At 39.5% G+C, this 17,543-nt stretch overlaps 1 protein-coding gene across 1 annotated transcript in view; it reads left to right on the top strand.

The window, feature by feature from the left end:
• The window catches only part of LOC145978949 (G-protein coupled receptor moody), a 379,306-nt gene that overhangs the window by 295,321 nt on the left and 66,442 nt on the right, over nucleotides 1-17,543 (top strand). Inside the window, exon 2 of the mRNA XM_083111957.1 lies at nucleotides 3,779-4,017. Within this exon, the coding sequence (XP_082968083.1) occupies nucleotides 3,779-4,017 (239 nt within the window). The remainder of the gene's footprint in view (nucleotides 1-3,778; nucleotides 4,018-17,543) is intronic.

Here is a 17,543-nt window from a genome sequence, read left to right as displayed (position 1 = left end):
GTGGTATGCACTTATTGCCCTAGCTTGTGATATGATGCGCTAGGACGTCAGTTTGCATTTTGTTCTCTTTTGTTATCCGATGCTTTTTTGTTTCATTTCTTTAGTATACAAATTTAAAATTATAATAAAGAATACAACATAGAATTACATGCATGAAGTAAACAAAGAACATATTAGCATTCCAGCCTCCTTAAGGGTTGCTGGCTCTGCGGTGCACTTCCAAATAGGGGCTGTTCTCGCAGTCTGAAGGTCTGCAAGTTTGAATTTAAACTACATAAGTACATCACAAACAATTACATAAATACATAAGTACATAAATTACAATAATCCATGGTTTTTGTCAATGTTACATGATTTTTTACATTTGTGTGGGGGGACAGCCCCCACACCCCCTAAAATTACCTCTTAGAAACGAACAGAGAGGGAGGTAGAAGAGATGTCTCATGTAACATGACGCAAATTTACAGCTGAAAATTTCAAGCCTGTAAATCTTCATGTACGCCTCGCTAAGGGGGTGAAATTACACGCGACATTCAAAGCAATTCAGAGGGAATCGGTGTCGAAACACAGCTTTTCAAATTTTTTCAATTAAAGAAAAACCCAGTTCGGAGTCTTCCCTCTTCTTTGTGTCCGTCGACAGAGGAAAATTACATTTCCCCCCCGAGCGTTGGGGGAAAAGGATTTTGGCTCTGGACAAAGTAGACGAGGACAAGTGAGTGTCACCAGACACAAGCCTCGGCGTCAATCAAAGTTTTAATTCCTCTTCCCCCCCTTGCTCTTTCTTCCAATCTGGCGCTCTTTAAACGCCAGCATTTCTATTTGTTGGTAGCGGGTGGCATCTGGTGACGTGCACGAGAACCACATAGCCGCTTGGGTTTTGTCAACAATGACTTCAGCTTCCATATTGTAAAAAGTGAATAAGGTTCAACAAAGGAACTGAACAACAAAAGAACCTCGACGATTTAGAATACCGATAGTAAGCTTTGGAGAAGAAACGGTTGTTCATGTAAAGCTGTAAGTTTTTAAAACGAAGTTTGAAGAAAGAAAGAGCTTACTTTAATTAATGTGTGTTTTTCTATTATTATTTTTTTCTAGTACTTACTTAAATGGTAACGCTGTCACATTGATATCAAAGTGTCCCATGTTCGTACCCCGGGTGAGACACACTTTACAATGCTTTGGATACCACTTTAAACTGTACATCTAGTCCCGATTAACTTATCTGAGTTTAAAATGCACTTAACCATCGTTCTAGCAATTTATATAAATATATTTCTAATGGTTAGGTAAATATGGTTCTTGAACATCTACCCTACAGGCCTGAACTGGCAGTTACAAATTTTAATCCATCCGGTCTCGTAAGTGTGACTTTTGAAAGTGCTTTTACTATATCAGTGACGTTCAAGATGCAGTACTGACTTTCAGTATTTGCAACAATGTTTCTATACTCGTTGCTGTGGTGCCATATTGGATAAAAGAAACAAGGCTGCTGATTGGAAACTGTGCAGCAGGCCTGGGTAACAAGTCTTAATTGTAAAAGAGCGCTCTCCTATACACGCGTGGAATAGAGGGCGAACAAGATTACACTAGCGTAAGAAGGGGTAAGACTCATCGCACGTAAGTCAAACATCTCGGTCAAGCGCCGTATTTCATCTTCTGACGTAAGCGCGGAATGCTTTCGTGAATAGGTTAGGCTTGTTAGCATAAATACACTACGTTTAGCCTAACGGAAGCATTTAACCTGACGTCATATGACGAATACTGCGCTTGACCGAGAAGGTGTTTGACTTACGTGCGATAAGGAGAGGAGAGAGCAGCATTGCCAGAGACTTACGCATGAAATACACTGAATTTACACATTACACGCAAAGAAGTTGAAAAACCACCCATATCTCATGGGTGTTCTTTGTGAGTATCTCTTCATCAATTTCATAAAATCACTAATCTTCGCGATTAGCCATAAGAGGCAGAAAAGGGAAGGAAGATATATAGAAACATAGGAAACAGGAACGTCAGGAAACTAAGAACCCTTCAATTCTTCCGAACAATTTTTGTTACAGCCCACGCACATTATTTGTTCCATGCCGGCCCTGCTTCACAGTAAAGGATTTTTCAGAGATTAATTGCTAGGTACACTTATGGAAACATTAGCATTTCATGCTAGCCTAGTTTGTCACCTTACTTTCCGAAACACCCACGATCGTCATGGGAGTAACTTTCATGCTGTACAAAATAGCGTTCTCCCCCCCTTTTCCAATTCTCATTTCCTTGTTCCCCCAAAGTTTACCAATTTCTTAAGCTGCAGTGCTTTCCACATCATCCGCTGCTTTCCGTCCCATCTTGGCTTAGCTGGCGAGAGAACCATTTCAAACTTCCCTGCCCTCCGATTGGTTCGCCGGGATCAAATTGCGTTTCTATTGAGCGTTTTCACGCACTGTCAATATTCAAAGCGAACAGAGTGACGTTGCCAGGGTGACAAGGATTAAGGATTGGACCTTTTCCCTATTTTTATGCCGTGTCCTCATCTTTATTCCAATGCTTGAAGTGAGATTTTTGTCTCCAGATCTTGAACGAATCTGCGAATATGTTGTGCCATTTGGTATTTCGATAATCGAAACAGCTTTCCTTTGAAAATACTGTTAGTTCTCTTCGGGTTGCCGGCTAGAATGGAGTGTTGTACTTTGATATGAATCCTGAAAATAATGTGGTGGAGAAGAAGGAGGTGAAGAAAGCATATGAAGGAGAAAATCAAAAGTGTAAACGATAAAAGAGAAGAAAATAATGTGGGAATAAAAGGGTTGATTTTAATTTTGTTATTTAACGTCGCTTTTCTGCCACTTCTGGTTAATCGCGACGATGAGGATGAGTGATGTTATGATGAAATTGATGAAAGGACGCTCACAAAGGGCACCCATGACCAGGCTGAGATTCGAATCCGTGACACTCCGCCATGGAGGTTTAAGGAATAGAAGGATACATGAATGGAAATGGGAAATGGAAATGTTAAGAGAATATAAGTTCTATACCGTTATTGAAGAGGAAACATTGTAGCTAAGAAATATAACATGATATATGTTGAAAACAAAACAGGGTGTAATGGGTTATCCTTTCAGAATACACCCAAATGTCAACATCTCTTATACCCTGTCTCAGCTAACTGTGGAGCAGTTAAGCGAGGGAGGGAAATTGAGTGGCCAGAACGAAGCAGTATACGCTGCTGGAAAGCAGTCGCTTTCCTCAACTCCACGCAGTTCCGTTCCTCTCACGTGTTCATTGGTGGAGCCGTCTCGCGTCACTACTTGCGCAGAGACTTGCCTGCTCCACAGTTAGCTGGGACAGAGTGTATACATTGTGAACACATCTAAGACTGAATTTTGCAGACTACCGAGGCTCTGGCGCTTAGACCTGCAGCCAGTACAATTGTGTTGTGTCGTCCATATATGTTTGTCATTGTCCCTTCATCTAACGTTCATCCGCCTCCTCGCGATTAGCCAAAAGTGCCAGAAAAAAACAAGTAAAATAACACAATTCATACTTCGTCGACACTTGTATTTTTTTTTCTATTTACAATTTAAATTAAATGAAATACTTGGATTCACACGCTATACATTTGTATATTTAAACTTCCCTCTACCATACTGTTTTGACTTGTTTTGGATGCGATTAATGCAAGGTTTAAACTTTGAAAGAAAAGCATGTTCTAACCTGTCTTGTTTCAGGTGTGCAACAATAAATTAGATTTAAACTGACAAGCAATCCTACTTTGCTCTCTTTTCAGGTGCGAAATGCGACGGCCGTTTTCATCATCAACCTGAGCGTCTCCGATCTGATGCTGTGCTGCTTCAATCTTCCTCTCGCAGCATCCGTGTTCAGCAAGAGAGCCTGGACCCACGGGGAGTTCCTCTGCAAGCTCTTCCCTCTCCTGCGATACCTGCTGGTGGCTGTCTCCCTCTTCAACGTCCTCGCAATCACCATCAACCGCTACGTTATGATTGGTCACCCGAGGCTCTACCCCAAGTAAGTAACACAAATCATTATAATGTTGAGACGGAGGATAAGAACATGATTCCCTTGTAATGCTGACTTTGGCACATATTTTGACGATACCGCTGATTGCGTCGCCTACCCACCCCCTTTGCCAGTGGGGTGTCAAAGATTTTTGAAAGGAGGGTTACGTATAATTTTTTTAGTAGTCATCCTTTATTATGCCATCTTTTTCTGGCATTGACGTTCTTTTTTAATTTGGAATACTGGGCCAAAGAGGAGGTTCGTGACCCCCACCAACCCCCATCCCTTTGGCACGCCACTGCCTTTCGCTCACTTAGAGTTGAAAATTCAGCGACACAGACAGAGGGTTTTCTCATCTTGGTAGAGCTACACCCATTTTCCTATTTCTAATGCATAGTTTCCTTCTTTTTCAACATATTTTTTATATTCTAGTATATATTTTCGCTATTCTGTTGCGCATTTCTATCAATTATGAAAATATCTTAAAGTACCTCCACTAGAATAATTTGCATAAGCATTCCCCACTGACTGCATTTTCTTCATTTCGACCCATGCAATACAAGCATGCTGGGGATACCCCCCCCCCCCCCCTCAGCAGGAATTTCTACGTCGAGTACCAGGGGGCAGAGTAAGATTTCATATCTTGTCTTTCAATCATAAAAACTGATATTTTACCTTTTTTATTATTATTACGTTTATACAAATCATGAAGTCGAAAATGAACTGAAAATACCTTGTCGTTGTTGCCAAGTTCAGACTTGAGTCCACTGTTTAAATAGAAACTGTATTCGACTTGCTCTTCCTTTCCATAAACATCTATCACGAACAGATCTTTGTTCTGTTGGCTTTTTCACGATGCACATATATCGAACAGAGACCACTTAATTTACTGTTTTTCATGGCACCCCTCATCCATGTTTTCACTCTACAATCTCACCACTCGAATTATATTAATTTTTTCCTGCTATCTCATGTTAGGCAAGCGCCCTACAGACCCCACTCTGCAGTCGCCCTTGCTAATGTATTCTTTTTTCAGTAGGTACATATTTTTTAAATTTAATTTATTGTGCCTTTAACGCATAGGGGTTCGATACCCGGTGGAGGCACAGTGGTTCGGATCGCACTTTAAACTGAAGGTCCAGTCCCGTTTAGCCTTTCTGTGTATAAAGTAGACTTGAAACAATCAATCACTCAATCCTGTTTTTCTGTTTCGTACATTATTTTTTAATCTTTTCTGATGAGTATCTTTTTATCTGCAATATACATGTTTGCTACAGTGTTAAATACCTCTTTAATTTGTCATCGTTTTCAGTGTGTGTGTGTGTGTGTGTATATATATATATATAATGTGTGGGTGTGTGTATGTGTGTCCTGATATTAGTCATTTAGCACACGTTTCAATCTGTTTTTGTTAATGTTTATTTCTTGCATTTTATTGCCTGTTGTTGTAACTACCTGGTTAGTTACTGTTTTGGCACCAAATAATATTATTTGCACCGTCTGCAACACTGAATTGAAGCATAGCCATAATGGCTTTTGAATCGACAGTACCTTGGTTCGCTGCTCGTGGAGAAAAAGACCATTATGGCGACGGGACGATTATTTCGCGCGAGATTATTGCTGGAAGCAATTAATAACGTCCCGGCGGAAGAACCGAACCTTGCTGCTCGCAAGAAACCTCCCCCTCCAACCCCTCCCCGGTTCCCCACATTAATCACAGACCGACTGGAGGCAGAAGGATTGTGGAGATTTTGCAGCAATCCATCACTCAGTATCCTGACAGCCTCGAAGTCGAGCTTCGCCAATTTCGAGCTCGTTGCCCACCTTAGGCTTAATCAGGCGTTCAAATTCAGATTCGAATGCATAGATCCATTAATTATGGGAGGCGTGATTTGCCAAGGAACCTGGGGTTGCTTGTTGTTATATGTATGGGGGTGCCGTCGTACGGCGACGACGAATATTATACGCTTTTGAAAGGTAGCAATTTTCCTGTTGGAGTGTTCCTTTCGACGCTACGAACACTTGGTGTCAAAGAGAATTAGGTCGGGGTGGGGTCAGGGGTGAACGAAATGTTTTAAGATAGAGTTTGCTTCGGTATTCATGGGCACTAACATTTTTTCTCTTTCTTTCCTGCCGGCCCCAGTGACGGAGTGGTTAGCATCGTGCTACGGTGCCAGGGGTTCCGGGTTCGAATCCCGCCCTAGGCATGGATGTTTGTGAGTGTGCATTCATCAATTTCATCATGTCACCACTTACCCTCATCTTTGCAAATTAGCCAAAAGTGGCACAATAAGCCAAGTGAAATAAAGGAAATCAATCAATTTTTCTTTCCTATCTCTCTCTCTCTCTCTCTCTCTCTCTCTCTCTCTATATATATATATATATATATATATATATATATATATATATATATATATATATATATATATATATATATATATATATATATATACAGGGTGGGAAATAACCTTTTGCTAGGGGTCTGCAGGAAAAAGTAACAACAATTAAGAAATTATGGTAATACCAAATGTTTACTACGTTAATTGTGGTTACAAAAACAAAATTAAAAGTTAGTTCACGACAAAGCACCTTGCTTCAAGGCAAATGATAAAACCAAGACCTTCTTCGGCGAAGTGGCAATTGACTTCTTCAGCAGTTCTGAATGGCCGGGGGCATCACCGGACCTGAATGCAGCGGAGCACTTTGGGGCTATTCTGAAGAACGCAGTTGAGTCCTTGATGATAGTGGAACGCGGACCGGACCGCTATTCCCGGCCAACATTCCTTGCACATCTGGAACAAGTCCTCCGTGACATGGAATGGAATACGGACTTGTTTGCGAATCTTCTGAGCCCCTACCCTGATCATCTTCGTGCTGTGAGAGAAGCAAACGGCGGACATACTAACTTTTAATTTTGTTTTTGTAACCACAATTGTCGTAGTAAACATTTGATATTACCACAATTTCTTAATTGTTGTTACTTTTTACTGTGGACCCCTAGCAAAAGGTTATTTCCCACCCCGTATTGTTTCTCTTTCACGGTTTGTTCCTTCTTTTTCTTCCTTCCTTTTTCTTTCATATCTTCTGCTTTTATCTATTTCCTCTTTCATTCTCTCTATCTGTTCATTACTTTCTGTTTCTTTATTCTTTTGTCTTCTCGCTGTTCCTTTATCTATTTCCATTATTCTTTCTTTATTTCTTTCTATTTATCCATTTATATCTGTATGTATATTCTTTCTCTCTCCTTTTCTTTCGTTTCTTTTTTCTGTATTTTTCTTTTCTATCGTTTTCTCTCTTCATCTCTTTCTGTCTCTTTTCCTTCTCTCTCTCTCGCTCTCTCTTTGTTCTGTCTCTTTCTTTTCTTTCTGTCTATTTTTCTCTTATTTTCCTCTAAATTTTTATTTTCGTTATATCTCTGTCTTTCTCTCTATCTCTTTCTTTTCTTTGTGTCTCTTTTCTTTTCCTCTAATTTTAATTTTCGTTGTATTTCTTTCGCTCTATCTTTTTCATTTTCTTTTATTTCTCTCTTTCTTCTCTTTCTTTTTCTACCTCATTTCTTCCGTCTCTTTTCTTCCCCCTCTATTTGTGTGTATGTGTGCATCCCAACAACAACAACAAAGTGCAATAGAAAGAACAAGGGAAGCGTTAAATTTCGCAGAACTAACGTTTGTTGTAACGGGATATAAGCGCATACACCTGAAAGTATGCGGATGGAGTCGGACTCTTTTCGGGGGACCCCTGTTCTTTTTTTCTAGACAGGAGCTCTGCAACTTCTTTTCAAGTATGTAGCTCCCCAATTGTCCTCACGAAGTTATTAGCTCGCACCTGAATCGAGCATGGTACCTCTCCTCCTGTTCACAGCATAGACACTAATACAAAACAAGTCTGGATTTGATTATTGTGTAGCTATGTCGTAAAGATGTGAACATGTCTTGAAAATCTCCAGTACTGTCTCCAATAATATCCCTCTCAACAGTCACTGGGATTTATGATATTTCTGACGCCCGCTCTCCAAACACAACCACCAAAGAACACAGCCATCAATTAATATTTATACCCTTCCCAATAGCTTCGAACGTCGAGACGCAATGTCGGAACGATCATTCTGGGAAGACAAAAAACGGACGAAGGAGGAAACGGCGAAGGGAGAGAAAGTTTGAGAAAGAAACTTCTTGGAGAATTCTCCCAAATCTTCTGACACTGGGTCAAACGTCCAAAAATTAAGTTTTATGGAGCTTGAAGTCACATATTTTAAAACTCCCTCTGCCGGTTCGTTTATAAGCTGCGATGTCTTCAAATCTTCCCCGCGCTCTGTTGAGCATCGAGATTGCATCTGCAGCGGACCATGGCCCTCGTGGACTCCGGCAAGGAATGAGGGTCCTTTTCTTCTTCCGGGGAATGGGAGCCTGTGGTGAGATGGAGCGAAATTTCTCGTCGTTGTAATTTCTCAATACAGTTGTACACAAGGAAAGTTAGCCGACCTCTGAGTCGGAGTGGTTAGCACAAGGCGCTACGACGCTAGGATTCGAATCTCGGCCATGATTAGCCAAAAGTGGTAAAAAAGCGAAGTAAAATATAACAAAATTAATCAATCAAATACAATGAAAGTAAACTTGTATTGATTGATTCAATTTATTTCGCTTCGCGAATATGAGAATGAATGTTTATAAGATGAATGAAGGGACAAGCACAAACATATTGCGTACAACACAAGGGCTGCAGGTCCTGGCGTCACCTCGTTGGTCTGCAAAACGCAGTCCAGGATGTACTATGTGGAAGATAGATTGACATGTGTGTGTCTCTAGAAACGGTCACCACCCTTACACCCAAGTAAAGTTGGAAATAGAGGTTCTCACGTTCTCGATCTAAGCCACGATGTAGGTAATATCAGTACTGTGCTCCGGGTTTCTTCAGATACCGGCTGAGCGAGCTTCATAGCCGCTTATGCATCTATATCGTATCGGGTTGTTGGGATCGAACCTAGGCTATGCCAGCCTAAAGCTACTCGCTTGCGGGAGAGGTACGTACATTTATGGCTTGGGTAACACCTGTGAGAAATAAAGGTAACACGTAAACAAGCAAAGGGGCCTCGCCCCTGTGAAATAAGGAGAACACTTAAAAATTCGATTTTAACACTTCGGTTGACTGGTCTGGCAAGGTCATGAGAATAATACGTAGAAAAGGAATAAAGGAATGTTCGTTTACCTCTGGTGTCTTGTAGAGATGTTCGTCTCGTTGATTTAGTAGACAAGGCACAGTTCTGAAATGAAACTTCTTTCGAGAGCGCAACTCCCGCTGTAACTCCTTACGTATCGCTCGTTAATCAGATTATTAATTGAAGACGCGATAACTTTCTGATTACAACTCGGGCTGAGAAATGGTCTCTCGATCTAAGTAGTGTATATTAGTTGTTTCAAAGTAGTACTTAGTAGGTATCCTCTTTTTTTATCAATTGAATATCACTTTTTGACATATTTTGACAATTTTTTGTCGATGTTTTAGCGTTTAGCAATGTTTTTAGTACAATTTTCACTATACTCATTTTTCCCCCACTCGTACTTGGTAGGTATATTATGATCTTACGTGATACAACTTAACCTATCCTTTTTTTACGATTATTTAATTTTTTTTACGATCCTAAGTGATATAACTTAACCTATCATTTTTTTTTATTTATGCACTGTTTGAACGTCATCATTTGAGGATCATATTTTGTAGGTATTTTTTTTTTATCAATCGAATATAAGTTTTTGACATATTTTGACAATTTTTTGTCGATGTTATAGCGTTTAGCGATGTTTTAGTACAAATTTTTACTGCACTTATTTTTTTCTATTTATACTTGGTAGGTATATCACGATCTTACGTGATACAACTTAACCTATTTTTTTTTTTTTACGATTTTTTAATTTTTTTTACGATCCTAAGTGATATAACTTAACCTATTATTTTTTTATTTACGCACCGAACTAACCTACAAGGGACTCTGTTTGTTTTAATATTTCAGTATTATAAGGTTTTCACAAATTTTATATAACCTAAAATGTGTTGGATGTTGATTTTTAGTATGTGGCAATTTTTTATGAATTTTAAAACTGCTCTGTGACCCTCTCGTTCTTCACGTCGTAGGCGAAGGACTTCTCTGCAATTAGGATGACACTGCATAGGGTATCCTCGGGCAAGGCATCGTGGAACTCGCAAACACCCACTCTACAAAAATTCTACTATATGATCTTTCACTGGCTAAGCTAACCTACAAATAGGAATTGGCAGCACTGACTTATAAAACCACCGGGTCTTCTTGGCATGTTTTTTCATGATGTGTTGCCAGGCTATTGGGCATCTTGGCGTATACAATGTATATATTTTGAGAGGGGGGTTATAGCTTTTTATGCTGTACGAATACTAAAAACTTGACAGTGACAACCAACAGAGTAAATAAACCTACATGCAGAAACTAACAACACTAGTTTCTGACAGTGAATTTGAAATAAAATATTAAACAAAATACATGAGTAAGCACTGTGATTACAAATAATACCAGTGTTATGCCCCCCCAACTCCAACTGGACAACTGGGGAATATAATTGTACAACAATTTGTACCTAATTGTACAATACTTGTACCTAATTGTACAACATATACACAGACATAAAAAAAAGAGCCTTCCCGTAACTTACTTCATGCACAATTTATATGATTTTACAACTGTGAAAAGAAAGCATATGTGTTCTGTATGCACACATTCATTCTTATTTTTCGAAGTTGAATGGAAGCACATGTTTTTACGCTCTCGTAATACTGACCTTGCCCCAGTGATTTTAAATTGCTTCCATCCGTTTTTTTTTCTGTGTTATTTCCGCATGCACGCAACATTCGCTTTCAATAGTTTAATGAAATACAGAAGGAGTGTTAGTTTAGCAGGTTTTGAGTTTACAATTTATTAAATTAAACAATAATTTATGTAAGAATATACTTGTACTTACCGAACACAAAATAATAAAAAGCACATGTGAATCTTTGCGTGTGTTCATGTTATATGACGACTGAGTAAAAAAATAATGTTGACTCCCCGAAAGATAAAAGTTCCTGGTTCGACATCAGATGCATGCAAATTTTATGTTTTGCTCTCCAAAATCTTGATTTTTATGTTTGTGCTATTTGTCATACAGCAGAGGAGAAGAGGGGAGAGGGGAGGGGAGGGGGTACTATTAGCGCCATCTATTAGCAAACAATAGAAATAAAAAAGTAGGGTCAAACTTTTTCAACACCCAAAAATTTTAAACGTCCTCGTTTAGTAATACGATCAGCAGAAGATGTTTGAAGGAGTACTCTTAGTCGAGAAAGCTAATTGCTAGGGCCCATATATTGCTAAAATGTTCTTTAATTTACATATTTCTCATACCGCCATATGTTGTTCTAGTTGACTTCTTCCAAAAAAATGCTAATTAGCGAGAGTTAATTAAGCAAGGCAAGTAAAAGAAGCAAATAGGACAATATGTGGCGGCGTGGAAATATGTAAAAATTCGACTCGATTCGAATTAAAATTGGGGGATATTTTGCATTTTTTCCTATAATATACAAAACATTTACCGTACATAATTTTTTCTATTTACAACAGTATAAAATAAGAGGAATGTGTGACAATATCCATATTAATTAGGAAAGTATGTTGTATGCTAGGTTAGCTAATTGCGTCTTCTACAGCTTCACTGTATAGAGGAAAGATGGAAAAAGAGAGCTCTACAAAAACTAACGCTCTTAACAATATTGTACGCCCCGTGAAAATTATATATAAATAAGGCATAAGCGTATTATCTGCTTTCATGTCAGATTTTACCGACCTGTGAGCTGTAGTGTTTAGGTGACAAACGACACGCTCAAATATAATACCGTTGACAATATTGTACGCCCCGTGAAAATTATATATAAATAAGGCATAAGTGTATTATCTGCTTTCATGTCAGATTTTACCGACCTGTGAGCTGTAGTGTTTAGGCGACAAGCGGCTCGCTCAAATATAATACCGTTGACAATATTGTACGCCCCGTGAAAATTATATATAAATAAGGCATAAGCGTATTATCTGCTTTCATGTCAGATTTTCCCGACCTGTGAGCTGTAGTGTTTAGGCGACAAGCGGCTCGCTCAAATATAATACTGTTGACAATATTGTACGCCCTGTGAAAATTATATATAAATAAGGCATAAGCGTATTATCTGCTTTCATGTCAGATTTTCCCGACCTGTGAGCTGTAGTGTTTAGGCGACAAGCGACCCGCTCAAATATGATACTGCTGACAATATTGTACGTATATTGTATTGTATAGGAGACTAGAAGCATATAATTTGGCAAAAAAAAAAAAAAAAACCAAGTAAGGTCATAGAGAATAGTTAAAAAAAGTAAACAATTATATTTTGCATTGCACAGCATTAGGTATTAAATAACATACCCCCAAAAAATCTCTGCATTATGCGTTCTGAAAAAAATTGCCCCCCTACGTGCCAAATTGCTATGTCAAGTAAACATTTTTAAAAGCACTGTCGTACTTGTGTGCCGGGAAAGCGAATATGTGCAACCAAACTGTGCTCTAAGTGTGGAAAAAATATTTCTATTGCCAACTTCAAGTTGTTTTTTTTGATGCGTATATATATTATTATTTTTTTAACAGAGGAAGAAAGTCCGTGCTTCGGAAAACGCGGTGATGTACGTAGTGATATTTTTCTTCTCCTGCTCAGACTTGTACCAATCTACTGTGTACCGTCTTCTTCCCTGCATTGCCTCGTTTAGTTCGTCCGACCTCTCGTCCAATTTTTCCCCTGCAGCCGAAAGCAGAATGTTGAGATCAGCGCACCTCAGGCCACTGATCTCCCGAAGATGGTCCTTGAGAACCATTTCACAAGGGATGCGAAATTCCGGTGTTGTTTTTGCTATGATTATAAGTTTTTTTACATCCTCACAATCTCCGTTTACTGCGTGTTTAAATATTTTACATAGTAGCTCGGGCGGCAAATCAGTTATACGAGACATGTTGTTATTATTATTATTTTTCACTCTATGTTATTTATATACCCTACCCCAATTTTTGTTTTGTGTTCATGGCGATGGTGGTAGAGTGCCACACACGTAAATTTGCTGTTGCGTAGAAACGAATTTTCGTTTCGTCTCCCTCTCTCTTAGCATCATGTGTTCTACCCTGCTCGATAACCTTCGCTATTGTTGCCACATTGTCATTCCATTCCTGGACACACTCGCGCAAACATCATTGAAAACAATTGAATAGCGCTCCAGCTCGCGGTTCCCACCGTTCGGTAGGGACGCTAATGTGGCAATATAGCACGGTGTAGTGCTTGCTTTTTTTATGCAGTGCATGTTTATTGGCTAGCTAGTAACTAGTGTTGCCAACTGTAATAATGAAGCACTATTTCTGTCATGGAAGGGGAAAAGGCAGGTAAAGTGGCGGTGAGTTTTGTTGGATTGGAAGCACCATATTTTTATTTTATACTAAGTATTTGACCGGTTTGACGTTGTGTGCGTGTATTGCGTGTGTGTATGTAAAAGTGTGTGTTTGCTAATGAACGTTAAATTCCATAATGCCTCCAGTTCTGTCGAAGTTGAAATCAAAAACCTTGCATAGCCAAGCTCGGGAAATTCTAAGCAACGTGCACGAGTTCATGAAGGAGGAAGCCAGTCATGGTGTTAGCATCCCAATAAAGCATTTTGGCAAGAGAGCAGCGAACAGCAGCAACAAATTGTTCATATTTCATAATTTTGGAATTATTCAAAATAAATAAATTATGTAGCTCCAACATCATTTCAACTCTGGCTCCGGCACGTGTTCTTGTAGAAATTGCATAGAGGAGACTGTTATTTTTGCTGCTTAATGCGATACATATTGTTTTCTGTGTTAAAATTGCCATGCTTTGATGGGTGATAAGCCTATTGAAAAACTGTGATCGAGCGAGATATTCTTTTGCGCTGAATAGTATTGAAATAGCATAAGAAGTCTCATTATTTATTTTATATTTTGATGTTTTAGTTAGGAATATATTGATTTTCAATTTTCCGCTGCTACGTAATGACCGGGGGGTCGAAATAGAGCGGCATCTGCCGCCACCTCCCAGGGAGGCAAAATGACTAGTGCCGGCCCTGGTTCATAACAAAAGAAAAAGCCGCGCAGCTTATCGTCTAGTGGCAGTATATGTACTTGTTATTGTTGTGGAAGCCGGCATTTTTTGTAAATGTACAACAAAGGCAACCGACTGTCGCCGATCTCAGAGAGGAAATAATAATACTGCTTCAGGAGGAGTGTTATGGTGCAATTGTAGCGGTTTAATACGTTGGCATGTTATTATCTGCCGTTGCAGTTTCATACCAGTGTATACGGGTTTTGGAAGTGAAAAGTTAGAACGCCACCAGTGCATTCATTAATGCAATGAAAAATAATATATATATTTTTTTATTTTGCTTGAAATCACTCAAATAAGGAATCGTATGAAGAAGTCTTCTTTGCAGCATTTTTGGTAATTTTACTTATGTGTTAGTTCATATTTTGCGAATTTTTTAGTCCATATGTATGTAGCTACACACAAAGTCACTTGTTAGTACATATTAATTCTAGTCCTGGTATAATGCATGACGTTTAAAACTCAACGTTAGATAGACCTGAATTCTCTAATTTTATTGTTGTACGTAACAGCTGTGCATCGGTGCACTGCAGCGATTTTTCTATCTGCTCCATTAACAATACTGCTTTTTTAGTTGTTTCGCGCATCGCACGGCAGAATTATCTGCGCTGGACTCTACCCAGTGCGGCAACCTGTTCACCCAGCGATGCGTTTCTGCTCACGAACTTTTCGAAAGCTGCGTGCTCTAACTTTCTGTCTGCTTCGTGACGTGCATCCAGATCCGTCTGCGTGGTGTTGTAAGCGATGTCGTGATTTTTGCATGCGGCGTCCAACGGATTCACACTCTTGTCCCCTCTCTTCAATCTTTTCTCGAGTTTGGTACCCGGTCCGCAGTACTGGTAGCCAGGTAAATGCATCTCAAAATTAAACTTGTTACCTTTTGAGAACAGGCACCTGTACGTGTTCTCGAAAAGTTTGGAGCAATCCAAATACCAACAACTGATGAAACTGTACGATGGTCTGGACATTGCAACGTTCGCCTCGGAAATAAAACCACTCGACGATTGTCGTGAAAATTCAGTCGTTGTGTTTGACGACGCTATCCTGGAAAATCAAAATGAAATTCGCAACTTTTTCACGCAAGGTCGTCACAAAAAAAATGGATTGCTTCTACCTAGCTCAAACGTTTTCCAAAATTCCAAAAACAGTTAGTACGCGACAACGCTAATTTCATATGTTTGTTTCGTCAAGATCACACCAACCTCAAGCACGCGTACGATGACTACGTAGGCGGAGACATGAACTACAATCAATTTTCGGAACGTTACTGCTCTACTTGCTGGAACGGTGACGATTTCGGATTCGCGACGATCGACATGACGAGGAAACCCAACGACGGAAAATACAGAAACAAAATCAACGACTTTCTAAACGTTGCAACGTTGTGAGAAACGACGTTTATAAATATACGTTTAAACGTTTAAACGTATATTTATAAACGTCGTTTCTCACAACGTTGCAACGTTTAGAAAGTCGTTGATTTTGTTTCTGTATTTTCCGTCGTTGGGTTTCCTCGTCATGTCGATCGTCGCGAATCCGAAATCGTCACCGTTCCAGCAAGTAGAGCAGTAACGTTCCGAAAATTGATTGTAGTTCATGTCTCCGCCTACGTAGTCATCGTACGCGTGCTTGAGGTTGGTGTGATCTTGACGAAACAAACATATGAAATTAGCGTTGTCGCGTACTAACTGTTTTTGGAATTTTGGAAAACGTTTGAGCTAGGTAGAAGCAATCCATTTTTTTTGTGACGACCTTGCGTGAAAAAGTTGCGAATTTCATTTTGATTTTCCAGGATAGCGTCGTCAAACACAACGACTGAATTTTCACGACAATCGTCGAGTGGTTTTATTTCCGAGGCGAACGTTGCAATGTCCAGACCATCGTACAGTTTCATCAGTTGTTGGTATTTGGATTGCTCCAAACTTTTCGAGAACACGTACAGGTGCCTGTTCTCAAAAGGTAACAAGTTTAATTTTGAGATGCATTTACCTGGCTACCAGTACTGCGGACCGGGTACCAAACTCGAGAAAAGATTGAAGAGAGGGGACAAGAGTGTGAATCCGTTGGACGCCGCATGCAAAAATCACGACATCGCTTACAACACCACGCAGACGGATCTGGATGCACGTCACGAAGCAGACAGAAAGTTAGAGCACGCAGCTTTCGAAAAGTTCGTGAGCAGAAACGCATCGCTGGGTGAACAGGTTGCCGCACTGGGTAGAGTCCAGCGCAGATAATTCTGCCGTGCGATGCGCGAAACAACTAAAAAAGCAGTATTGTTAATGGAGCAGATAGAAAAATCGCTGCAGTGCACCGATGCACAGCTGTTACGTACAACAATAAAATTAGAGAATTCAGGTCTATCTAACGTTGAGTTTTAAACGTCATGCATTATACCAGGACTAGAATTAATATGTACTAACAAGTGACTTTGTGTGTAGCTACATACATATGGACTAAAAAATTCGCAAAATATGAACTAACACATAAGTAAAATTACCAAAAATGCTGCAAAGAAGACTTCTTCATACGATTCCTTATTTGAGTGATTTCAAGCAAAATAAAAAAATATATATATTATTTTTCATTGCATTAATGAATGCACTGGTGGCGTTCTAACTTTTCACTTCCAAAACCCGTATACACTGGTATGAAACTGCAACGGCAGATAATAACATGCCAACGTATTAAACCGCTACAATTGCACCATAACACTCCTCCTGAAGCAGTATTATTATTTCCTCTCTGAGATCGGCGACAGTCGGTTGCCTTTGTTGTACATTTACAAAAAATGCCGGCTTCCACAACAATAACAAGTACATATACTGCCACTAGACGATAAGCTGCGCGGCTTTTTCTTTTGTTATGAACCAGGGCCGGCACTAGTCATTTTGCCTCCCTGGGAGGTGGCGGCAGATGCCGCTCTATTTCGACCCCCCGGTCATTACGTAGCAGCGGAAAATTGAAAATCAATATATTCCTAACTAAAACATCAAAATATAAAATAAATAATGAGACTTCTTATGCTATTTCAATACTATTCAGCGCAAAAGAATATCTCGCTCGATCACAGTTTTTCAATAGGCTTATCACCCATCAAAGCATGGCAATTTTAACACAGAAAACAATATGTATCGCATTAAGCAGCAAAAATAACAGTCTCCTCTATGCAATTTCTACAAGAACACGTGCCGGAGCCAGAGTTGAAATGATGTTGGAGCTACATAATTTATTTATTTTGAATAATTCCAAAATTATGAAATATGAACAATTTGTTGCTGCTGTTCGCTGCTCTCTTGCCAAAATGCTTTATTGGGATGCTAACACCATGACTGGCTTCCTCCTTC

The sequence above is a fragment of the Lepisma saccharinum genome, chromosome 25 (assembly GCF_977018435.1).
Source record: "Lepisma saccharinum chromosome 25, izLepSacc3.1, whole genome shotgun sequence".
NCBI lineage: Eukaryota > Metazoa > Arthropoda > Insecta > Zygentoma > Lepismatidae > Lepisma > Lepisma saccharinum.
The sequence above is the reverse complement of the archived record's forward strand: the minus strand, read 5'-3'. Positions and strand labels throughout refer to the sequence as shown.